The sequence below is a fragment of the Hippoglossus hippoglossus genome, chromosome 1 (assembly GCF_009819705.1).
Source record: "Hippoglossus hippoglossus isolate fHipHip1 chromosome 1, fHipHip1.pri, whole genome shotgun sequence".
Taxonomy (NCBI): Eukaryota; Metazoa; Chordata; class Actinopteri; order Pleuronectiformes; family Pleuronectidae; genus Hippoglossus; species Hippoglossus hippoglossus.
This window is the reverse complement of record NC_047151.1, coordinates 15994323-16021020: the sequence shown is the minus strand read 5'-3', so window position 1 is coordinate 16021020 and position 26698 is coordinate 15994323. Positions and strand designations below refer to the sequence as shown.

Here is a 26698-nt window from a genome sequence, read left to right as displayed (position 1 = left end):
TCACATAGCATCACACCAATAGAAAACAGCAACAGAAAAAACCTTTCAACTAGCCAATCACCACCTTCACTTCCTTTAACGGAAAAGTCTGCACAGGATATGAACCCAAGTTTAGACCTTTGGACTAGAGTGTCTTTCTTTTACTGATCGTGATCAAAGATGGATCAGTTGCATGTCTTCATCATCCTTTTTGTAGGTAATTATGATTTTCTGTCTTTTAAATTTGAAATTTAACCTTAAAACCGAACCACTCGTTCCTTTAAGAAGGTATGATTGAAGAGTAAAACGCTGTAACATTAAAATTACAATTTTGTGTCTTTACCTGTGTTTGCTTGTTAGGGGCTGTTGCCAGCAGTCAAGCTCATATCAATGGATCAGTGTTGAATCTGACAGTGAGCCCAGGAGGCAACGCCACTCTCTATTGTGACTGCAAAAGTTCCCCTGGAGTTTATATAGTGTGGTACAGGAACTGTTCTCATGTGAACCAGCCAACGCTTGTTATGAAGACAAGATACCCATCTGAACTATTACCGCTAAACCATGAATACAAAGACGATCTGCATCCCTTCCCTCGTTTCCACCTAGTGAAGAATGAGTCCTCTGAATCCTATGACCTGCTGATCATGAACATCAGCGACTCTGATGAGGGTCTCTACTACTGTGGAACAGAACAGGTCAACACAAAGGATGGGAAAGAGAAGGATAAATATATACCTACAAGTTATGGCAATGTCACAAGAAGGATTTTAACATGTAAGTATCCTGGTATGAGTTCTCTTTGAGTGTTTTGCGATAGAAATCCCTAAATAACAAGAAAATACGCTGCACATACAACATCAACTGGAAAAATAGCTGCATTAGTATCACCTGGTTGTTAGTTCCTGACAAATCAGAGACATCTTACATTTGAATGTGAGTCTTGACATTGTGCATTTGATGATAGATTCCTGTTTTGAACACAACGCTCCACATATTTTTGGAAACTGACATAGTAACAAACCTTTGAATAGGGTTGTATTGATATCAAGATTTGTTTATTATTATTATATTGGTAGCCAAAAGTGAAAAGGTAAATGAATGGTTGATACACCAAAAACAGTGTTTTCTGCCGCCCAGATCGTATGACATATATACAGAGTGTGTATGGAAGTGCATCTAAAAATATAAAACACCAAAAAAAAAATCACTTTTGATGATAGTGCTATGAGATTAAACTGAAAAACCGGGACTCTGAGAGCTAATTAGTAGAAGTGTGTGTTTGTTTTAACAGTTGAGTCTCAACGTGAGACTGCACAAAGCTGTGGTCCGTGCTGGATGCTGCTTTTCTCTCTGTGTCCAGCTTTCGCCGTTCTCTCCTCTCTCCTGTCGTCTTGTCTGGTTTATCACTTCTGTAAGAGAACAGGTACATGCTGTCATCTTCTCAGTTCTCCACATTGCTGATGATTAATTCCATATTATAATATTTTTGTGTTATGTTAAATTATTTTAATCACATGTAAAAAAAAAAAAAAAAAAATGTCTTCTCAGTTATCTGGTAAGAATTGACACGATATTAATATTTGCAGCTAAAGAACCAGAAGTCCACGAGGAAGGATCTAGTTCCAGTGATCGCATGAGAGGAAATCAGGTATTTCACATGCAGCAAGTCATGGCCATCCACCATAAAGTGTATTAATTGTAATTGCTTCACACTGTATGCTCCACGCATGCAACACAGAGCGGATGCATGAGACGTTCAAAGTAGAAAAAAAAACTTTGACAGTGAATTGTAACACATCAAAGTATCAAATCAATACACGGTCGTGATTCTAACAAATGTCAAACCCTTTAGGATGGAGACGTGTGTTACGCTGCACTGGAAATCCGACAGACCACACAGAGACCAAAGAGGAAGAAAACACAGAGTTCTGACTTTAGCACATATTCTGACATCAAGACCTGCAGGTTGTAAAGTGTGATGTGATGCAACATAAGACAAAGTTTGACTGCTTTATTAGTGGTGTGCTTTACAGGCTATTGGAGCAAATCAGTGAACCCACAGCCTCATCCTCTGTCTGTGGTGGTGATCTCTGATGGGTGTGGACAAACAGCAGTGTAATGTAGAGTCAACATTCACATTCAACCTAACCTGCATGTCCATGGACAGGAAGTGACAACACACAGAATAAACACCCACACGTGTGAACTATGAAAAATTAAACACCACATATACTGTATATATATCTGACTATACAAGACGCTGTTGAAACAGAAGTGACACGAGGACACAAAGCAACACGACAACAGACACATTCTGCATTTTTTCAGCCACATAATACTGTGCTAAGTCTATTTCTCTGGAGCAGATACACTGCATTGGTTTTCAGGTTGTTTTATGACAAATAAACGATTTCTGTTGAAACTACTTCCTTTTCTCTTATTTATTTCGACAAGCATAACAAGACAGTCAGATTGTTCGGCCTTAGCAGAGGTGTGGTGCCGTTTGTTGTTTTCATCCGAACAGTTTAAAACAAAAATACAAAAAATATACAAAACAGACGTTCACTACCTCTGTAAAAGAATTTGTGCTGACGACACAAAATATGTGAACAAAACCAGAGAACAGGCCCGGTCGAGGGCCTGGGCGTGTCGATCCCCTGTAGGTCACCTAGCTCTGTGGATATGTATAATATATGATTCAGATCATAAGCCTTCAGGCTGTATTATAATGTATAAAGCAGTGTATCACTTCTCACTAGCTACAGGGTTTCCACTCGGTCAAGTAAAAAAAAATGGAATAATCTGAATTCAATGTCTTAAATATGTTAAAATATTGCGTACTAGGTCTTCAACACATTAAGGTAGGTCTTATATATGTTAACATTCTTTTAATGCTACTTCCGTCGTGCTTTAAAATTAGTTTTTTTTAGTTTTCGGCACCATGCATAGTTTGTAATGTCTCAGTGTTGTAGTTCTTTCTCAACGATATTTCACAGCTTTGTGGACTTTAGTTTTGTTGATGTTGGTCGTGTATAATTGTGAAGTATTGTAAAAGAAGATTAAACTACAAACAAGAGGAACTGAAAACTCAGAACGGGTCCTAATTACTCTTGGCTTGTCTGTGGGAAAGACTATGAATACTTACTGTCTCTGCCTGTAGTTTGTGAGACAACGTGGTGTTTGGTGTTATTCTCTTCTCTACTGCTGCTACTTCACCTTATCTTCAATTACGGGCACGTGGAAGTAATTCTGGGACCCTGATATTCCCTCATATCTGTTGTACTTGACAAAGGTCTTAAAATTCATTCATTGTGTTCTTATTAAGGTCTTGAATACAACTTCTTGAAACAGTGGTTATGCATTAGATTTAGTTTACAGGCGGGAGGTTGATAGTTTCTGTCACTGTGAGAATCCTGTCCTGTGGTTTTTTCATTGGATGTGAAATGATTCACTTTCAGGTCAACAACAGCAGAAAACCACACAAATCTTGTAGACCTCTATCACGAAGAGAAGCTCTGCATCAGAGTCCACTGTGAATGATGTTGTGAATGTGTGTGTGATATCCAGCAGCTTCCTGTTTCCTGTGAAGTGAAGTGTTAGAGCACACAAAATACTTCTGGAGTCTCAGGGGTAAACTTTGTTAGAGCAGAATCCAATACTATTGAAGTCAATGGTGAGTCCTTCTTCAGACGTGGTTAAACAACAGAAAAACCACAACATGCCTCCATACTGCTCCTGTGGTGTCATCCAAGTGTCTGCAAGCCCCAACATTCAAATTCGACTCAAAACGTGTTTTTAGCCTAAATGTCCTCTATCTTCCAATGAGGTGCATTCAGGGACCGTCGGAAATGCTAAGGTACGCTAGCTTAGCCACTTCTGGTGGACTTTTAGGCTGAAAACACGATGTTAATGATCACGTTTCGAGTCGAATATGAATGTCGGGCCTTGCAAACACTTGGATGACACCACACGAGCAGTATGGAGGCATGTTGTGTTTTTCTGTTGTTTTATTACATCTGAAGATAGGTAACTAATCAGCTAAGCTGTTTACCCCTGAAACTCCAAAAGTGTTTTGTGGACTCAAACACTTCACCCACCCCTCCATCAGCATTGGGGTGAGTAGATAATGAGTGCATTTTCATTTCCTGGTGAACTATCCCTTTAAGAAGGTTGACCATGTCCTGTTTTGAAAATAATTTTATTATCCAGTCCATATTTGCATTGATCAGAAATCAGTCTTACATCCAACTAGGTTCTTAGAAGGCAGTTGGAATATTGATCTGTTCCTTGGATGACGTTATGTTAAATAATTCTAATTTTGAAATGAAGGCTATACAGTTCAGTCATTGATGAACTTGACTCTATTTTTATTGTACAGCCACAATTTAGGAGTAAACTATAAGATTCAACGCTGGGGAACTTAAGCATATTCTGACCATGCAAAAAAAACTCCTACTGTAAGCTTTCATGCACCATGTTAAATGATTAAATGTTAGTTGAACCCATTTGTTTTTCACCCAAAACACTAATCTTGCAGTATAATATCTACTTTACTACATTATTAAACTTTTTAAAAAGGGAAAGATTTTTGTTCCAGTTTTTAACACAATTCGTGTGACATCACTGTGAACTTTTTCTGTATTAAACCAGCCTAAGATCATGAGTGCCTGAACAAGATCAGAAAAAGATTCAGTAATGCTGTTTGCTGTCTACATCTGTTTTTTGGCTGAAAATAAATAGAATTTGAACATTTATATGTTCAGTATCAACATATTTTCATATTGCCCAAAACACAAAGTGACAACATACACTCAATTCATATAACATAATCCAGTTGCAGTTAAGATTCCAACAAAATGCATTTGTCATTTGCAGTTGAGTTGCATAAAAGTCTAATATCTACCTGTAAGGAAAGATCTATACGTACTGTGACACATAGGTGTTCTATAACTTCAATGTAAAACTCTCCAATTACAACTGCAGCAGAAGTATCACAAAGTGCCTTTAATGTTTACATCTCTACCCAGGATGTTGCATATTGTAAAATTGTAGTATACAGTGTAAATTGCAAAACCTTTGTTAAGTGTGGTAGTTTCCAAAAGTTTCTTTCTTTTCTCTTTCCTGCGGGAAATTATTCTTGTCAATCATTGGCCAAAACATCACATAGCATCACACCAATAGAAAACAGCAACAGAAAAAACCTTTCAACTAGCCAATCACCACCTTCATTTCCTTTAACGGAAAAGTCTGCACAGGATATGAACCCAAGTTCAGATCTTTGGACTAGAGTGTCTTTCTTTTACTGATCGTGATCAAAGATGGATCAGTTGCATGTCTTCATCATCCTTTTTCTTGGTAATTATGATTTTCTGTATTTTAAATTTTAAATTTAACCTTAAAACCTAACCACTCGTTCCTTTAAGAAGGTTCGATTGAAGAGTAAAACGCTGTAACATTAAAATTACAATTTTGTTTCTTTACCTGTGTTTGCTTGTTAGGGGCTGTTGCCAGCAGTCAAGCTCATATCAATGGATCAGTGTTGAATCTGACAGTGAGCCCAGGAGGCCACGCCACTCTCTATTGTGACTGCAAATGTTCCACTGGAGTTTATATAGTGTGGTACAGGAACTGTTCTCATGTGAACCAGCCAACGCTTGTTATGAAGACAAGATACCAAGCTGAACTATTACAGCTAAACCATGAATACAAAGACGATCTGCATCCCTTCCCTCGTTTCCACCTAGTGAAGAATGAGTCCTCTGAATCCTATGACCTGCTGATCATGAACATCAGCGACTCTGATGAGGGTCTCTACTACTGTGGAACAGAACAGGTCAACACAAAGGATGGGAAAGAGAAGGATAAATATATACCTACAAGTTATGGCAATGTCACAAGAATGATTTTAACGTGTAAGTATCCTGGTATGAGTTCTCTTTGAGTGTTTTGCAATAGAAATCCCTAAATAACAAGAAAATACGCTGCACATACAACATCAACTGGAAAAATAGCTGCATTAGTATCACCTGGTTGTTAGTTCCTGACAAATCAGAGACATCTTACATTTGAATGTGAGTCTTGACATTGTGCATTTGATGATAGATTCCTGTTTTGAACACAACGTTCCACATATTGTTGGAAACTGACATAGTAACAAACTTTGAATAGGGTTGTATTGATATCAAGATTTGTTTATTATTATTATATTGGTAGCCAAAAGTGAAAAGGTAAATGAATGGTTGATACACCAAAAACAGTGTTTTCTGCCGCCCAGATCGTATGACATATATATACAGAGTGTGTATGGAAGTGCATCTAAAAATATAACACACCAAAAAAAAAATCACTTTTGATAAGATTAGAGATTTGTTAATGGTTGTTTGTCTCTGGATGTCGGCCTCCCGCTTTTCGCACAGTTAGCTGGGATTGGCTCCAGTCCCCCATGACTCTTAAAGGATAAGATAAAAAAAGATGAAGCAGAAAGAAAAGTGTTTATGAATTTGTGTTTGATTCCAGATTCCATGGGTGACCACAGTGGATGCAGCTCGAGCGGTGGGTTTGCGTCCTGGAGGCTGGTGGTGTTCACGCCAGCCATCGCTATTCTCTCCTCTCTCCTCTCCTTTATTTTGGTTTACCACTTCTGTCAGAAATCAGGTAGGTTTCCTGCTGTGATGTCTCAGCAGAAAAGTTTTTTTCTCTTCTCATCACATATTTCCTCTCATATTTTCTTAAAACGTCTTGTCCAGTCGATTTGGAAAATCAATTTTTATTGATCTTTTTCCAAAATAAAATTGATAAAAAGACTCTGCTACTTAATAATTATTTTTTGCAGATAAAGAGCCTCAGGTTCAGAGAAGACAAACCAAACAGAAGCAGGTAACCCACATCAGTTTTTATATTAATATTTTTGTCAGCATTTTACTTTTCACTTTTATGCATTTTCTTCATAATTGTACATATCCAGAATTTATTGAAGTCACAAATCTTTCTAAACAACAGCACAATAGTAAAGTAATGATTCTTACTGTCGTATTGTTTCTCAGGATGAAGATATGTGTTGAACACAAGTCGTGTTCCATAGAAAGGACGGATACACACAGCAGCAGACAGAGGATGGAGAGCACAACACCTTTGTTCAAGCAGCAAGTTAACAGAATTAAAATAGTTTCTGAATTCTGAATGTTTAGAATTTAGGTCAGCAGTCTTTATCTTCGCGTGAATTTGTCCTGTGGTTTAAGACACACGGTGCTTTTTAAACCACAAAGAGGGCAGATACACGCTTTGTGACCAATTACATTCACATATTTACTGGTTTATATTTACTTTTTCTACAATAACTGTTGTGACATTGTTCTTCTTGAATTAGTTAACCTCAATGTTTTCTAACTGTAATTGACTGTTGTCTTTATTATAACATCTGAAAACAATGTCCTCCGCTGAATTCTCTTTTGTGTGCTTTGTGCGAATAAAAACAAAATATTACCAAAGACAGTAAAAGGTTTCTTTCTTGTTATGTAGCAAATTTCAAGTTATCTGACTTGCAGGTTTTTGTTGGTAACACTTTCCCCTGTGTCAAGTTAACAATGCATCAACAAAGCACCTGACCAAACCACATAGATGGGCACAAGTACATTTGTTGGTTAAACAACGCCCTTTAGACTGAAAAATTAAAGCTACGTTGGTGTGAAAATAGCGACGACACATCATGCTTGTTTGCGCTGTGTGCAAAAGGGCCACTATACTCACTCACTTCTAAGATTTAGATTAGATTTCAGATAGTTGTACCATTTGTTACTGTATTTACATTTAGACCAAAACTGTGGACAGACACAAAGCTGCTTTTGTATTTTAGTGACAGTGAATCTAACTGTTTGACCAACTGATAGATAGATAGATGGATAGACTTAGACTTGTACTAACAATGTGCTCTCATATTAAAATGCTGATAGTTACAGTATACACTATTATGTAGTGGAAAACTATTGTCCAACATGTAATATTGCACATACAACATCCAGTATATCTAAAAATAAGAACTGCCAGCCTGGAATTAAATACTGTATCACACTAATAGTAATTACAAGGGAGCCCTGCTGTATGAGGGACCTCTTGGATCAAGTGGTGTAAATGACCCAATAAACATTTTGTTTTTCATTAGAATGTATTTTACAGATATATAGATATATATTTCTGAATTCTGCGTTCATTTTGTCCAAACAGATGCACTATTGGTATTTGATGTATTTATTTTGAAATGGTGTTGACGGTAGGAGAAATGGTATACTTTTATTTTGAAAAGGTAGTTCAGAAAACCAAAAGATGATCGATAAAATAGCAGGTGTGACTCGTTGTCGAATGAAAAACATTACCTTCAGTTGTTTAGCACCTGGCTGATGAGGGCACAAGGTTTGTGGATATTTCGTTTCTTATTGTCATTATTATAAACTGAATTCTAAACGTACCTTTGCAGTTGTTCTGAGTGTAAGGACACTTTTGTGTGTGTGTTTAATTGTACAATACGTGGGGCAAAGTATGCTCATACTGAGACTGTGTATCATTCACACTAATAATTTGTCGTTATGTTTATGATAATATGATGTGGTTTATAAAGTGACAAATCATTTTATTTAAGTTGAATATGTTTATATGCAGCCCTCTATTAAGAGTTTGTTATTTTGTTAAGATAAATAGCTATTAAGTTCATAGGGATTTTATGTTTGTATAAATTCATGTTAAAGTCAAGCCTTATGAAGGACAATCTAAAAGACAGTCGGTTAATAATATCACAACTTTAAAGGGCTATACAAGTCGTTTATGAGTACATAAGGGAAGTAATATTTGTTTTGTTTTCCTTCTATGTGTGTTCACACTTATCACAGCATGTATGGAGATGGAAATAAAGTATTGTGAACCATCAGTAAAAGAGAGTCAGACCATCATTCAGCTGGGGATGCTACAAGTGGTACAACTCATCATAAATGTGCATTCAGAAGTTTCCTCATCCACGTGTGTATTTTAGGCATATTGAGGTATCATTAGCCTCATCATCACCAGGCTAATGCCTTCTTCAGAGTACAGGCTCCAGATGTGTGTGCATTATATATAGACAGACATGATGGAAATTAGAACTTCAAAAGACAACCTTTTAATTTCTACACTACAAACCTTGAACAGTGCTGTTGGCAGCTCAGATAATAAAACAAATGCAGCACCAGTTCAGTGTTGGTCATGTAATGGAAAATTTTACCAATATACCAAGCTTGTATTATCTCTGCTTGTGCATAATATTTCTCTGTGTGAAACTCAGAGCCACATATCTGCAGAATGCTTGTCTTCCCCACCAAGACCTCGAGGAGGCCATCAGCAGGTGTTTGTGTCGTATCTCCTGGGATTTCACTATTCACTCAGTTTGCACACATAGTTTACATAGGCACACACACAACTAACATAGTTCTCACACACACACACACACATTTCTTCATTGTATCTGCATAAAAAGCATATACCTGCAACTGTTTCTTGTTCATTCCCTCTGCAGAATGCTCATCGCACACTGTATGACTGTCTGACCTTCCTTGCAAGGAATAAAATCCTCTTAAAAGACTATTACTCTCGAATCTCTTTATTTCAGAAGTCTCACCAGGTCAAATTTCCATCACAGTCAAATGAAGTGTAATTCTTACTTCCTCATTAAGTCTTCTTCAGTTATGTTGTGTTGGGACCTGGTATTTGTGAACTACAGTTCGGCCTACATGTGTAGTCAAAAGCCTAAGGCCACATGTCCTTTGTTCTGGAGAAAACTAGAGCCTCCAGCACTCAGTCTCCCACGGTGCCTCAACGTCACACAGAGGTGTGAAAACCGACCGGAGACACAAGTGTCAACCACTATTGGTCACTCTGGGCCCCATGACCTATGAGGTCACCAAGCCAATATAAGGCCAGGTCTCCCCTCTCTTCTCTCTTTTTCCATGCACCTCTTCGAGAGGAGAAGGCTGTCCAGCCTCTTTCCAATTCCTCTTTCCACGAAACCCTCAATGGAGGAGAGGTGCAGCTTCCAGCTCATCTCACCAAGGAAACCTCCTCGCAATCCAAGCTCTATCAACCTTCAAGCAGCGACGCGATGTCCTGCCGGAGAACTTCGAACAGCAACTGAGCTGCACCGCACAACAGAACCACAAAGGCAGGAGCCACAAAACAAGCAAGACGACTTCACAGAACTTCGAACAGCACAGCACATTATATTCATAATAAATGTTTTTCTTTCACAAATGTTTTTTCATTGATGTTGCATAAGATAATTTTGCCAACCTCTACACTGTCAAGAACTCTATATCCTTCAATTTAGCTAACTATCTACATGGTTATTTTGGTTATAGTTATTAATTTAATCAGTGTTCCAAATTTGTAGTTAGTACTTTTATGAGACTTAATCAATAAATTGGCTATCTTTTCCCTTCCTTTGAAGGGTGGTGCCCCGAGGTAACTTTAATCAATTAAAGTTAGTATTTAATATTAATATTATTAATTATTTTATTTTGATAACCAAATTTATTGAATGCCGAAAGGCACACTATTTTATGGTATCACGTTTAATGCATTATTGCACAACAGTTGTTAACCAGAATAATTCACTGTATATAATTGGTGTATATCACTAAAGGATTTGCAAAGAAGAATAAAAGACAAACACATTTAGCATGCTTCTTTTCAAAATGTGCATGGTGTTGATTAACTAGTGTCCCAGTATCCTCAAAGTGATCAGAAAGTCGGTTGTTGGCTCAAAAGGGTGCATCAGTGGAAAAATGGCATACCTGCATCAAGAATATCAAGTAAGCAGCATGTATGGCAACACAATCATGCTAGTGGTGAGATGGAAGACACAAGAAAAGAAAAACACAAAGCAGAGTCACAATTAAGACGTAACGGGTACATGTGTTGTATCTTGTGGAAATCCGAATGCTGTTGTTTCATTCGACAAAACAATCTCACTGCAGTGTGTTGTATCACATGATCTTCAGCAGGTGGACTTTGCCCATAATGTCAAAATGTAGCTTCCTTTGAGCACTTAAAGAACTTCACATATGTTGTTGGGTTAGCAAATATGTCTCTTCAATGCCCAACACACACTTTTCATGTTGCAGATACATATGGGCTCATTGGAGGAACCCCCCCCCCCCATCCCAGACGGAGGTTTAAGCGGGTAAGCCTGCTACTGGTGTGCCTCTATAGGTTGAATCCAAGGGTTCTCATAAACAACCATAGTCATTATGTTGTTATACATGTAACTGTCTATATATTTTTCAGAATCAATTAAAAAAACACAATGACACATGGAAACCTACAACAGCCAAATAGTTATTGTATAAGTTCAGGATCCTTTAGAAGTAATAACTAAGTTTCCCAGTGACCTGATTGGTCAGTGGTCTACATCTTTTTGATCTGATCCTCTGAGGTGAACTTGCTTCACAGCAGCTTAGCGCTGCAGCTCATGTTGCCATGGTGATCTAAGAGTGTGAAAGTTGGGCCAGTAAAACCTGAGATAAACCCGATGATAGCTGGATAACTCACTTTAAAGGCCCCTGGATACTGAGGTAAAGATGCACCAAACTATTGTTGTAGATATATTCTTGGGGCATTTCAGCTGAGACTGAGGTAAAGATTTTATCTTTGACATGAAACGATTCACCAAGCACAACACTGAACCTACTTTATGACAACAGCTGTAATTATTTTGATGACAGTTTGGCCAGGTAACTCTTTTATCAAATATTCACAAACTACAAATTATATAATCTCAGTCTTCACGGTGTACACGTTGTTCTTATTTCTATTTTGTATCTTTTTTCTTATAATAGCTATAAGCACGGATGCATGATCAAGTGTGTGAGATCAGGCTCACAGGAAACCCACAGAGACAAACAGCCCCTGCAGAGCTGTGCACTTAAACCAGTTGAAACTCCATGTTAGTGACCTGCTTAAGATCTTGGTGCTTCACTGTGGTCATTGATAATGAGTGGAAAACTAAAGACACCTACATCACACTCAACCGCAGATGACGCAGGCACTGTGCACACAGAGTGAGTGTGATTTGCTCGCTGAGAGATGCTTTTTGTTGGTTCGAGCACAGACAACAATGTCAGTGAAGTCACATTAAACCTGCAACTACTTTATTTAGAAAATCTCAGTCAAACTAAACAAAACACATAAGTGCTGTAAGTCTTATAAATGCCCATAGTATTTATCTTCCTGTCTGAATAAATATGCAAAGGTCAAATACAAAGTCACAACACAAACACAAAACCACATTAAACTACAAACAACAGAATAACGTTTACAAACAAACACTGCATAACTTATCGCAGCCACCTTTACATTGGTCAGCTCATTTATCCCTGTTTTCTCTTTGCAAGCCAATGTAGTTCTGAGAAAGCTGTTGATGAATCAGTGTGTTAGTCTGCTGACCTTATGATTGACTCTCTTCACAGCCACAGTTTAGAGAGACTAAATTGAAAGTTCCAAAGCTGAGGAATGACCTGAAATATATTCTGACTATGCAAAGAAACCCTGTTGAAATCTGTCATACACCAGATTACAAGATTAAAGGCACTGACTCTAAAACCGGAGATTACATTTTACTTTTTCAGCAAAGTAAATTTAGTAAGTAAGTCAATTTGATCAAATAGTCCTGTACAGTTTCTTACTCCTCTTGGTCAATGGGGATTTGTAGAAGCACAAAGTCAAAGGAAATGCCTCAGTATGCCATTACTTCAGTGACCAAGAATCTACACAGTTGATATGCCTTTTGGGAAAATCCATCCATCCATCCATCCATCCATCCATCCATCCATCCATCCATCCATCCATCCATTCATCCATCCATCCATCCATTCATCGTCCATCCATCCATCCATCCATCCATCCATCCATCCATCCATCCATCCATCGTCCATCCATCCATCCATCCATCCATCCATCCATCCATCCATCCATCCATCCATCCATCCATCCATCCATCGTCCATCCATCCATCCATCCATCCATCCATCCATCCATCCATCCATCCATCCATCCATCCATCCATCGTCCATCCATCCATCGTCCATCATCTTATCCAAGATTGGTTCGTTAGTTGATATTATTGTATTTTATGAATGTTTGAATAAATACATTTAGTATTCAGTATTTAGAAGTTTGTGAAGCTAGCAGTGTAACCAGTGTCTCTACAGAAGAAAGAGTTTCTCTTTTTGCATCATTAATATCAGGATGTAGTTTGGTGGCTCTTATTGATGACTTTGGCTACTTCAAGAACTTAAAACAACACACATTGACGTTGAACTTCACCACAACCACAATGTGTAGCCCATGTGATCAGGGCCACAGGAAACCCACAATGACAAACAGTCCCTTAAAGGGATAGATCATCCAAAAATAAAAATGCACTCATAATCTACTGACCACTATGCCTATGGAGGGATGGGTGAAGTGTTTGAGCACACAAAATACTTCTGGAGTCTCAGGGGTAAACTTTGCTAGAGCAGAATCCAATACTATTGAAGTCAATGGTGAGTCCTTCTTCAGACGTGGTTAAACAACAGAAAAACCACAACATGCCTCCATACTGCTCATGTGGTGTCAGACACTTGGATGGCACCACAGGAGCAGTATGGAGGCATGTTGTGTTTTTTCTGTTGTTTTATTACATCTGAAGATAGGTCACTAATCAGCTTAACTGTTTACCCCTGAAACTCCAAAAGTGTTTTGTGGACTCAAACACTTCACCCACCCCTCCATCAGCATTGGGGTGAGTAGATAATGAGGGCATTTTCTTTTTTTGGTGAACTATCCCTTTAAGAATGTTGACCATGTCCTGTTTTGAAAATAATTTTATTATCCAGTCCATATTTGCATCGATCAGAAATTAGTCTTACATCCAACTAGGTTCTTAGAAGGCAGTTGGAAAATTGATCTGTTCCTTGGATGAAGTTTTGTTAAATAATTCTGAATTCTTGACGAGCTTGACTCTATTTTTATTGTACAGCCACAATTTAGGAGTAAACTATAAGATTCAACGTTGGGGACCTTAAGCATATTCTGACTATGCAAAAAAACTCCTACTGTAAGCTTTCATGCACCATGTTAAATGATTAAATGTTAGTTTAACCTATTTGTTTTTCACCTAAAACACTAATCTTGCAGTACAATATCTACTTTACTACATTATTAAACTTTTTAAAAAGGGAAAGATTTTTGTTCCAGTTTTTAACACAATTCGTGTGACATCACTGTGAACTTTTTCTGTATTAAACCAGCCTAAGATCATGAGTGCCTGAACAAGATCAGAAAAAGATTCAGTAATGCTGTTTGCTGTCTACATCTGTTTTTTGGCTGAAAATAAATAGAATTTGAACATTTATGTGTTCAGTATCAACATATTTTCATATTGCCCAACACACAAAATGACAACATAAACTCAATTCATATAACATAATCCAGTTGCAGTTAAGATTCCAACAAAATGCATTTGTCATTTGCAGTTGAGTTGCATAAAAGTCTAATATCTACCTGTAAGGAAAGATCTATACGTACTGTGACACATAGGTGTTCTATAACTTCAATGTAAAACTCTCCAATTACAACTGGAGCAGAAGTATCACAAAGTGCCTTTAATGTTTACATCTCTACCCAGGATGTTGCATATTGTAAAATTGTAGTATACAGTGTAAATTGCAAAACCTTTGTTAAGGGTGGTAATTTCCAAAAGTTTATTTCTTTTTCTTTCCTGCAGGAAATTATTCTGTTCAATCAGTGGCCAAAACATCACATAGCATCACACCAATAGAAAACAGCAACAGAAAAAAACTTTCAACGAGCCAATCACCACCTTCATTTCCTTTAACGGAAAAGTCTGCACAGGATATGAACCCAAGTTCAGATCTTTGGACTAGAGTGTCTTTCTTTTACTGATCGTGATCAAAGATGGATCAGTTGCATGTCTTCATCATACTTCTTGTAGGTAATTATGATTTTCTGTCTTTTAAATTTGACATTTAACCTGAAAACCTAACCACTCGTTCCTTTAAGAAGGTTCGATTGAAGAGTAAAACGCTGTAACATTAAAATTACAATTTTGTTTCTTTACCTGTGTTTGCTTGTTAGGGGCTGTTGCCAGCAGTCAAGCTCATATCTCTGGATCAGTGTTGAATCTGACAGTGAGCCACGGAGGCAACGCCACTCTCTATTGTGACTGCAAAAGTTCCACTGGAGTTTATATAGTGTGGTACAGGAACTGTTCTCATGTGAACCAGCCAACGCTTGTTATGAAGACAAGATACCCATTTGAAGTATTACAGCTAAACCCTGAATACAAAGACAATCTGCATCCCTTCCCTCGTTTCCACATAGTGAAGAATGAGTCCTCTGAATCCTTTGACCTGCTGATCATGAACATCAGCGACTCTGATGAGGGTCTCTACTACTGTGGAACAGAACAGGTCAACACAAAGGATGGGAAAGAGAAGCATAAATATATACCTACAAGTTATGGCAATGTCACAAGAAGGATTTTAACGTGTAAGTATCCTGGTATGAGTTCTCTTTGAGTGTTTTGCAATAGAAATCCCTAAATAACAAGAAAATGCGCTGCACATACAACATCAACTGGAAAAATAGCTGCATTAGTATCACCTGGTTGTTAGTTCCTGACAAATCAGAGACATCTTACATTTGAATGTGAGTCTTGACATTGTGCATTTGATGATAGATTCCTGTTTTGAACACAACGTTCCACATATTGTTGGAAACTGACATAGTAACAAACTTTGAATAGGGTTGTATTGATATCAAGATTTGTTTATTATTATTATATTGGTAGCCAAAAGTGAAAAGGTAAATGAATGGTTGATACACCAAAAACAGTGTTTTCTGCCGCCCAGATCGTATGACATATATACAGAGTGTGTATGGAAGTGCATCTAAAAATATAACACACAAAAAAAAAATCACTTTTGATAAGATTAGAGATTTGTTAATGGTTGTTTGTCTCTGGATGTCGGCCTCCCGCTTTTCGCACAGTTAGCTGGGATTGGCTCCAGTCCCCCATGACTCTTAAAGGATAAGATAAAAAAAGATGAAGCAGAAAGAAAAGTGTTTATGAATTTGTGTTTGATTCCAGATTCCATGGGTGACCACAGTGGATGCAGCTCGAGCGGTGGGTTTGCGTCCTGGAGGCTGGTGGTGTTCACGCCAGCCATCGCTATTCTCTCCTCTCTCCTCTCCTTTATTTTGGTTTACCACTTCTGTCAGAAATCAGGTAGGTTTCCTGCTGTGATGTCTCAGCAGAAAAGTTTTTTTCTCTTCTCATCACATATTTCCTCTCATATTTTCTTAAAACGTCTTGTCCAGTCGATTTGGAAAATCTATTTTTATTGATCTTTTTCCAAAATAAAATTGATAAAAAGACTCTGCTACTTAATAATTAATTTTTGCAGATAAAGAGCCTCAGGTTCAGAGAAGACAAACCAAACAGAAGCAGGTAACCCACATCAGTTTTTATATTAATATTTTTGTCAGCATTTTACTTTTCACTTTTATGCATTTTCTTCATAATTGTACATATCCAGAATTTATTGAAGTCACAAATCTTTCTAAACAACAGCACAATAGTAAAGTAATGATTCTTACTGTCGTATTGTTTCTCAGGATGAAGATATGTGTTGAACACAAGTCGTGTTCCATAGAAAGGACGGATACACACAGCAGCAGACAGAGGATGGAGAGCACAACACCTTTGTTTGTTCAAGCAGCAAGTTAACAGAATTAAAATAGTTTCTGAATTCTGAATGTTTAGAATTTAGGTCAGCAGTCTTTATCTTCGCGTGAATTTGTCCTGTGGTTTAAGACACACGGTGCTTTTTAAACCACAAAGAGGGCAGATACACGCTTTGTGACCAATTACATTCACATATTTACTGGTTTATATTTACTTTTTCTACAATAACTGTTGTGACATTGTTCTTCTTGAATTAGTTAACCTCAATGTTTTCTAACTGTAATTGACTGTTGTCTTTATTATAACATCTGAAAACAATGTCCTCCGCTGAATTCTCTTTTGTGTGCTTTGTGCGAATAAAAACAAAATATTACCAAAGACAGTAAAAGGTTTCTTTCTTGTTATGTAGCAAATTTCAAGTTATCTGACTTGCAGGTTTTTGTTGGTAACACTTTCCCCTTTGTCAAGTTAACAATGCATCAACAAAGCACCTGACCAAACCACATAGATGGGCACAAGTACATTTGTTGGTTAAACAACGCCCTTTAGACTGAAAAATTAAAGCTACGTTGGTGTGAAAATAGCGACGACACATCATGCTTGTTTGCGCTGTGTGCAAAAGGGCCACTATACTCACTCACTTCTAAGATTTAGATTAGATTTCAGATAGTTGTACCATTTGTTACTGTATTTACATTTAGACCAAAACTGTGGACAGACACAAAGCTGCTTTTGTATTTTAGTGACAGTGAATCTAACTGTTTGACCAACTGATAGATAGATAGATGGATAGACTTAGACTTGTACTAACAATGTGCTCTCATATTAAAATGCTGATAGTTACAGTATACACTATTATGTAGTGGAAAACTATTGTCCAACATGTAATATTGCACATACAACATCCAGTATATCTAAAAATAAGAACTGCCAGCCTGGAATTAAATACTGTATCACACTAATAGTAATTACAAGGGAGCCCTGCTGTATGAGGGACCTCTTGGATCAAGTGGTGTAAATGACCCAATACACATTTTGTTTTTCATTAGAATGTATTTTACAGATATATAGATATATATTTCTGAATTCTGCGTTCATTTTGTCCAAACAGATGCACTATTGGTATTTGATGTATTTATTTTGAAATGGTGTTGACGGTAGGAGAAATGGTATACTTTTATTTTGAAAAGGTAGTTCAGAAAACCAAAAGATGATCGATAAAATAGCAGGTGTGACTCGTTGTCGAATGAAAAACATTACCTTCAGTTGTTTAGCACCTGGCTGATGAGGGCACAAGGTTTGTGGATATTTCGTTTCTTATTGTCATTATTATAAACTGAATTCTAAACGTACCTTTGCAGTTGTTCTGAGTGTAAGGACACTTTTGTGTGTGTGTTTAATTGTACAATACGTGGGGCAAAGTATGCTCATACTGAGACTGTGTATCATTCACACTAATAATTTGTCGTTATGTTTATGATAATATGATGTGGTTTATAAAGTGACAAATCATTTTATTTAAGTTGAATATGTTTATATGCAGCCCTCTATTAAGAGTTTGTTATTTTGTTAAGATAAATAGCTATTAAGTTCATAGGGATTTTATGTTTGTATAAATTCATGTTAAAGTCAAGCCTTATGAAGGACAATCTAAAAGACAGTCGGTTAATAATATCACAACTTTAAAGGGCTATACAAGTCGTTTATGAGTACATAAGGGAAGTAATATTTGTTTTGTTTTCCTTCTATGTGTGTTCACACTTATCACAGCATGTATGGAGATGGAAATAAAGTATTGTGAACCATCAGTAAAAGAGAGTCAGACCATCATTCAGCTGGGGATGCTACAAGTGGTACAACTCATCATAAATGTGCATTCAGAAGTTTCCTCATCCACGTGTGTATTTTAGGCATATTGAGGTATCATTAGCCTCATCATCACCAGGCTAATGCCTTCTTCAGAGTACAGGCTCCAGATGTGTGTGCATTATATATAGACAGACATGATGGAAATTAGAACTTCAAAAGACAACCTTTTAATTTCTACACTACAAACCTTGAACAGTGCTGTTGGCAGCTCAGATAATAAAACAAATGCAGCACCAGTTCAGTGTTGGTCATGTAATGGAAAATTTTACCAATATACCAAGCTTGTATTATCTCTGCTTGTGCATAATATTTCTCTGTGTGAAACTCAGAGCCACATATCTGCAGAATGCTTGTCTTCCCCACCAAGACCTCGAGGAGGCCATCAGCAGGTGTTTGTGTCGTATCTCCTGGGATTTCACTATTCACTCAGTTTGCACACATAGTTTACATAGGCACACACACAACTAACATAGTTCTCACACACACACACACACATTTCTTCATTGTATCTGCATAAAAAGCATATACCTGCAACTGTTTCTTGTTCATTCCCTCTGCAGAATGCTCATCGCACACTGTATGACTGTCTGACCTTCCTTGCAAGGAATAAAATCCTCTTAAAAGACTATTACTCTCGAATCTCTTTATTTCAGAAGTCTCACCAGGTCAAATTTCCATCACAGTCAAATGAAGTGTAATTCTTACTTCCTCATTAAGTCTTCTTCAGTTATGTTGTGTTGGGACCTGGTATTTGTGAACTACAGTTCGGCCTACATGTGTAGTCAAAAGCCTAAGGCCACATGTCCTTTGTTCTGGAGAAAACTAGAGCCTCCAGCACTCAGTCTCCCACGGTGCCTCAACGTCACACAGAGGTGTGAAAACCGACCGGAGACACAAGTGTCAACCACTATTGGTCACTCTGGGCCCCATGACCTATGAGGTCACCAAGCCAATATAAGGCCAGGTCTCCCCTCTCTTCTCTCTTTTTCCATGCACCTCTTCGAGAGGAGAAGGCTGTCCAGCCTCTTTCCAATTCCTCTTTCCACGAAACCCTCAATGGAGGAGAGGTGCAGCTTCCAGCTCATCTCACCAAGGAAACCTCCTCGCAATCCAAGCTCTATCAACCTTCAAGCAGCGACGCGATGTCCTGCCGGAGAACTTCGAACAGCAACTGAGCTGCACCGCACAACAGAACCACAAAGGCAGGAGCCACAAAACAAGCAAGACGACTTCACAGAACTTCGAACAGCACAGCACATTATATTCATAATAAATGTTTTTCTTTCACAAATGTTTTTTCATTGATGTTGCATAAGATAATTTTGCCAACCTCTACACTGTCAAGAACTCTATATCCTTCAATTTAGCTAACTATCTACATGGTTATTTTGGTTATAGTTATTAATTTAATCAGTGTTCCAAATTTGTAGTTAGTACTTTTATGAGACTTAATCAATAAATTGGCTATCTTTTCCCTTCCTTTGAAGGGTGGTGCCCCGAGGTAACTTTAATCAATTAAAGTTAGTATTTAATATTAATATTATTAATTATTTTATTTTGATAACCAAATTTATTGAATGCCGAAAGGCACACTATTTTATGGTATCACGTTTAATGCATTATTGCACAACAGTTGTTAACCAGAATAATTCACTGTATATAATTGGTGTATATCACTAAAGGATTTGCAAAGAAGAATAAAAGACAAACACATTTAGCATGCTTCTTTTCAAAATGTGCATGGTGTTGATTAACTAGTGTCCCAGTATCCTCAAAGTGATCAGAAAGTCGGTTGTTGGCTCAAAAGGGTGCATCAGTGGAAAAATGGCATACCTGCATCAAGAATATCAAGTAAGCAGCATGTATGGCAACACAATCATGCTAGTGGTGAGATGGAAGACACAAGAAAAGAAAAACACAAAGCAGAGTCACAATTAAGACGTAACGGGTACATGTGTTGTATCTTGTGGAAATCCGAATGCTGTTGTTTCATTCGACAAAACAATCTCACTGCAGTGTGTTGTATCACATGATCTTCAGCAGGTGGACTTTGCCCATAATGTCAAAATGTAGCTTCCTTTGAGCACTTAAAGAACTTCACATATGTTGTTGGGTTAGCAAATATGTCTCTTCAATGCCCAACACACACTTTTCATGTTGCAGGTCCAGACGGAGGTTTAAGCGGGTAAGCCTGCTACTGGTGTGCCTCTATAGGTTGAATCCAAGGGTTCTCATAAACAACCATAGTCATTATGTTGTTATACATGTAACTGTCTATATATTTTTCAGAATCAATTAAAAAAACACAATGACACATGGAAACCTACAACAGCCAAATAGTTATTGTATAAGTTCAGGATCCTTTAGAAGTAATAACTAAGTTTCCCAGTGACCTGATTGGTCAGTGGTCTACATCTTTTTGATCTGATCCTCTGAGGTGAACTTGCTTCACAGCAGCTTAGCGCTGCAGCTCATGTTGCCATGGTGATCTAAGAGTGTGAAAGTTGGGCCAGTAAAACCTGAGATAAACCCGATGATAGCTGGATAACTCACTTTAAAGGCCCCTGGATACTGAGGTAAAGATGCACCAAACTATTGTTGTAGATATATTCTTGGGGCATTTCAGCTGAGACTGAGGTAAAGATTTTATCTTTGACATGAAACGATTCACCAAGCACAACACTGAACCTACTTTATGACAACAGCTGTAATTATTTTGATGACAGTTTGGCCAGGTAACTCTTTTATCAAATATTCACAAACTAGAAATTATATAATCTCAGTCTTCACGGTGTACACGTTGTTCTTATTTCTATTTTGTATCTTTTTTCTTATAATAGCTATAAGCACGGATGCATGATCAAGTGTGTGAGATCAGGCTCACAGGAAACCCACAGAGACAAACAGCCCCTGCAGAGCTGTGCACTTAAACCAGTTGAAACTCCATGTTAGTGACCTGCTTAAGATCTTGGTGCTTCACTGTGGTCATTGATAATGAGTGGAAAACTAAAGACACCTACATCACACTCAACCGCAGATGACGCAGGCACTGTGCACACAGAGTGAGTGTGATTTGCTCGCTGAGAGATGCTTTTTGTTGGTTCGAGCACAGACAACAATGTCAGTGAAGTCACATTAAACCTGCAACTACTTTATTTAGAAAATCTCAGTCAAACTAAACAAAACACATAAGTGCTGTAAGTCTTATAAATGCCCATAGTATTTATCTTCCTGTCTGAATAAATATGCAAAGGTCAAATACAAAGTCACAACACAAACACAAAACCACATTAAACTACAAACAACAGAATAACGTTTACAAACAAACACTGCATAACCTATCGCAGCCACCTTTACATTGGTCAGCTCATTTATCCCTGTTTTCTCTTTGCAAGCCAATGTAGTTCTGAGAAAGCTGTTGATGAATCAGTGTGTTAGTCTGCTGACCTTATGATTGACTCTCTTCACAGCCACAGTTTAGAGAGACTAAATTGAAAGTTCCAAAGCTGAGGAATGACCTGAAATATATTCTGACTATGCAAAGAAACCCTGTTGAAATCTGTCATACACCAGATTACAAGATTAAAGGCACTGACTCTAAAACCGGAGATTACATTTTACTTTTTCAGCAAAGTAAATTTAGTAAGTAAGTCAATTTGATCAAATAGTCCTGCACAGATTCTTACTCATCTTGGTCATTGGGGATTTGTAGAAGCACAAAGTCAAAGGACATGCCTCAGTATGCCATTACTTCAGTGACCAAGAATCTACACAGTTGATATGACTTTTGGGAAAATCCATCCATCCATCCATCCATCCATCCATCCATCCATCCATCCATCCATCCATCCATTCATCCATCCATCCATCCATCCATCCATCCATCCATCCATCCATTCATCGTCCATCCATCCATCCATCCATCCATCCATCCATCCATCCATCCATCCATCCATCGTCCATCATCTTATCCAAGATTGGTTCGTTAGTTGATATTATTGTATTTTATGAATGTTTGAATAAATACATTTAGTATTCAGTATTTAGAAGTTTGTGAAGCTAGCAGTGTAACCAGTGTCTCAACAGAAGAAAGAGTTTCTCTTTTTGCATCAGTGATATCAGGATGTAGTTTGGTGGCTCTTATTGATGACTTTGGCTACTTCAAGAACTTAAAACAACACACATTGACGTTGAACTTCACCACAACCACAATGTGTAGCCCATGTGATCAGGGCCACTGGAAACCCACAATGACAAACAGTCCCTTAAAGGGATAGATCATCCAAAAATAAAAATGCACTCATAATCTACTGACCACTATGCCTATGGAGGGATGGGTGAAGTGTTTGAGCACACAAAATACTTCTGGAGTCTCAGGGGTAAACTTTGCTAGAGCAGAATCCAATACTATTGAAGTCAATGGTGAGTCCTTCTTCAGACGTGGTTAAACAACAGAAAAACCACAACATGCCTCCATACTGCTCCTGTGGTGCCATCCAAGTGTCTGACACCACATGAGCAGTATGGAGGCATGTTGTGTTTTTTCTGTTGTTTTATTACATCTGAAGATAGGTCACTAATCAGCTTAACTGTTTACCCCTGAAACTCCAAAAGTGTTTTGTGGACTCAAACACTTCACCCACCCCTCCATCAGCATTGGGGTGAGTAGATAATGAGGGCATTTTCTTTTTTTGGTGAACTATCCCTTTAAGAATGTTGACCATGTCCTGTTTTGAAAAGAATTTTATTATCCAGTCCATATTTGCATCGATCAGAAATTAGTCTTACATCCAACTAGGTTCTTAGAAGGCAGTTGGAAAATTGATCTGTTCCTTGGATGAAGTTTTGTTAAATAATTCTGAATTCTTGACGAGCTTGACTCTATTTTTATTGTACAGCCACAATTTAGGAGTAAACTATAAGATTCAACGTTGGGGACCTTAAGCATATTCTGACTATGCAAAAAAACTCCTACTGTAAGCTTTCATGCACCATGTTAAATGATTAAATGTTAGTTTAACCTATTTGTTTTTCACCTAAAACACTAATCTTGCAGTACAATATCTACTTTACTACATTATTAAACTTTTTAAAAAGGGAAAGATTTTTGTTCCAGTTTTTAACACAATTCGTGTGACATCACTGTGAACTTTTTCTGTATTAAACCAGCCTAAGATCATGAGTGCCTGAACAAGATCAGAAAAAGATTCAGTAATGCTGTTTGCTGTCTACATCTGTTTTTTGGCTGAAAATAAATAGAATTTGAACATTTATGTGTTCAGTATCAACATATTTTCATATTGCCCAACACACAAAATGACAACATAAACTCAATTCATATAACATAATCCAGTTGCAGTTAAGATTCCAACAAAATGCATTTGTCATTTGCAGTTGAGTTGCATAAAAGTCTAATATCTACCTGTAAGGAAAGATCTATACGTACTGTGACACATAGGTGTTCTATAACTTCAATGTAAAACTCTCCAATTACAACTGGAGCAGAAGTATCACAAAGTGCCTTTAATGTTTACATCTCTACCCAGGATGTTGCATATTGTAAAATTGTAGTATACAGTGTAAATTGCAAAACCTTTGTTAAGGGTGGTAGTTTCCAAAAGTTTATTTCTTTTTCTTTCCTGCAGGAAATTATTCTGTTCAATCAGTGGCCAAAACATCACATAGCATCACACCAATAGAAAACAGCAACAGAAAAAAACTTTCAACTAGCCAATCACCACCTTCATTTCCTTTAACGGAAAAGTCTGCACAGGATATGAACCCAAGTTCAGATCTTTGGACTAGAGTGTCTTTCTTTTACTGATCGTGATCAAAGATGGATCAGTTGCATGTCTTCATCATACTTCTTGTAGGTAATTATGATTTTCTGTCTTTTAAATTTGACATTTAACCTGAAAACCTAACCACTCGTTCCTTTAAGAAGGTTCGATTGAAGAGTAAAACGCTGTAACATTAAAATTACAATTTTGTTTCTTTACCTGTGTTTGCTTGTTAGGGGCTGTTGCCAGCAGTCAAGCTCATATCTCTGGATCAGTGTTGAATCTGACAGTGAGCCACGGAGGCAACGCCACTCTCTATTGTGACTGCAAAAGTTCCACTGGAGTTTATATAGTGTGGTACAGGAACTGTTCTCATGTGAACCAGCCAACGCTTGTTATGAAGACAAGATACCAAGCTGAAACATTACAGCTAAACCTTGAATACAAAGACGATCTGCATCCCTTCCCTCGTTTCCACCTAGTGAAGAATGAGTCCTCTGAATCCTATGACCTGCTGATCATGAACATCAGCGACTCTGATGAGGGTCTCTACTACTGTGGAACAGAACAGGCCAACACAAAGGATGGGAAAGAGAAGGATAACTATATACCTACAAGTTATGGCAATGTCACAAGAAGGATTTTAACGTGTAAGTATCCTGGTATGAGTTCTCTTTGAGTGTTTTGCAATAGAAATCCCTAAATAACAAGAAAATACGCTGCACATACAACATCAACTGGAAAAATAGCTGCATTAGTATCACCTGGTTGTTAGTTCCTGACAAATCAGAGACATCTTACATTTGAATGTGAGTCTTGACATTGTGCATTTGATGATAGATTCCTGTTTTGAACACAACGCTCCACATATTTTTGGAAACTGACATAGTAACAAACCTTTGAATAGGGTTGTATTGATATCAAGATTTGTTTATTATTATTATATTGGTAGCCAAAAGTGAAAAGGTAAATGAATGGTTGATACACCAAAAACAGTGTTTTCTGCCGCCCAGATCGTATGACATATATACAGAGTGTGTATGGAAGTGCATCTAAAAATATAACACACCAAAAAAAAAAATCACTTTTGATGATAGTGCTACGAGATTAAACTGAAAAACCGGGACTCCGAGAGCTAATTAGTAGAAGTGTGTGTTTGTTTTACCAGTTGAGTCTCAACAATGTGAGTCTGCACAAAGCTGTGGTCCGTGCTGGATGCTGCTTTTCTCTCTGTGTCCAGCTTTCACAGTTCTCTCCTCTCTCCTGTCGTCTTGTCTGGTTTATCACTTCTGTAAGAGAACAGGTACATGCTGTCATCCTCTCAGTTCTCCACATTGCTGATGATTAATTACATATTATAATATTTTTGTGTTATGTTAAATTATTTTAATCACATGTAAAAAAAAAATAAAAAAAATGTCTTCTCAGTTATCTGGTAAGAATTGACACGATATTAATATTTGCAGCTAAAGAACCAGAGGTCCACGAGGAAGGATCTAGTTCCAGTGATCGCATGAGAGGAAATCAGGTATTTCACATGCAGCAAGTCATGGCCATCCACCATAAAGTGTATTAATTGTAATTGCTTCACACTGTATGCTCCACACATGCAACACAGAGCGGATGCATGAGACGTTCAAAGTAGAAAAAAAAACTTTGACAGTGAATTGTAACACATCAAAGTATCAAATCAATACGCGGTCGTGATTCTAACAAATGTCAAACCCTTTAGGATGGAGACGTGTGTTACGCTGCACTGGAAATCCGACAGACCACACAGAGACCAAAGAGGAAGAAAACACAGAGTTCTGACTTTAGCACATATTCTGACATCAAGACCTGCAGGTTGTAAAGTGTGATGTGATGCAACATAAGACAAAGTTTGACTGCTTTATTAGTGGTGTGCTTTACAGGCTATTGGAGCAAATCAGTGAACCCACAGCCTCATCCTCTGTCTGTGGTGGTGATCTCTGATGGGTGTGGACAAACAGCAGTGTAATGTAGAGTCAACATTCACATTCAACCTAACCTGCATGTCCATGGACAGGAAGTGACAACACACAGAATAAACACCCACACGTGTGAACTATGAAAAATTAAACACCACATATACTGTATATATATCTGACTATACAAGACGCTGTTGAAACAGAAGTGACACGAGGACACAAAGCAACACGACAACAGACACATTCTGCATTTTTTCAGCCACATAATACTGTGCTAAGTCTATTTCTCTGGAGCAGATACACTGCATTGGTTTTCAGGTTGTTTTATGACAAATAAACGATTTCTGTTGAAA

General features: G+C 37.7%; 1 protein-coding gene and 1 long non-coding RNA gene across 9 annotated transcripts; both read left to right on the top strand.

The window, feature by feature from the left end:
* LOC117767704 lies at window positions 1-26698 on the top strand. 8 transcript variants are annotated; one of them, XR_004614929.1, is made up of 6 exons: window positions 1-196; window positions 340-753; window positions 1271-1402; window positions 25863-25924; window positions 26129-26326; window positions 26391-26698. XR_004614929.1 is itself a non-coding variant. In XM_034595539.1 (5 exons), the coding sequence occupies exons 1-5, from the start codon at window positions 160-162 to the stop codon at window positions 26246-26248; spliced, it is 765 nt and encodes a 254-aa protein (XP_034451430.1). In that variant the 5' UTR covers window positions 1-159; the 3' UTR covers window positions 26249-26698. The 8 variants fall into 8 exon arrangements, 5 of the variants coding, with proteins under 5 accessions (XP_034451430.1, XP_034451453.1, XP_034451446.1 ...); XR_004614927.1 differs by lacking the exons at window positions 25863-25924; window positions 26129-26326; window positions 26391-26698 and adding exons at window positions 1566-1627; window positions 1832-2029; window positions 2094-2401; XM_034595539.1 differs by having other exon boundaries at window positions 26129-26698.
* Window positions 16133-16789, top strand: LOC117767752. The gene is made up of 3 exons (XR_004614934.1): window positions 16133-16288; window positions 16467-16510; window positions 16678-16789. It is a non-coding gene; the product is annotated as an uncharacterized LOC117767752 (long non-coding RNA).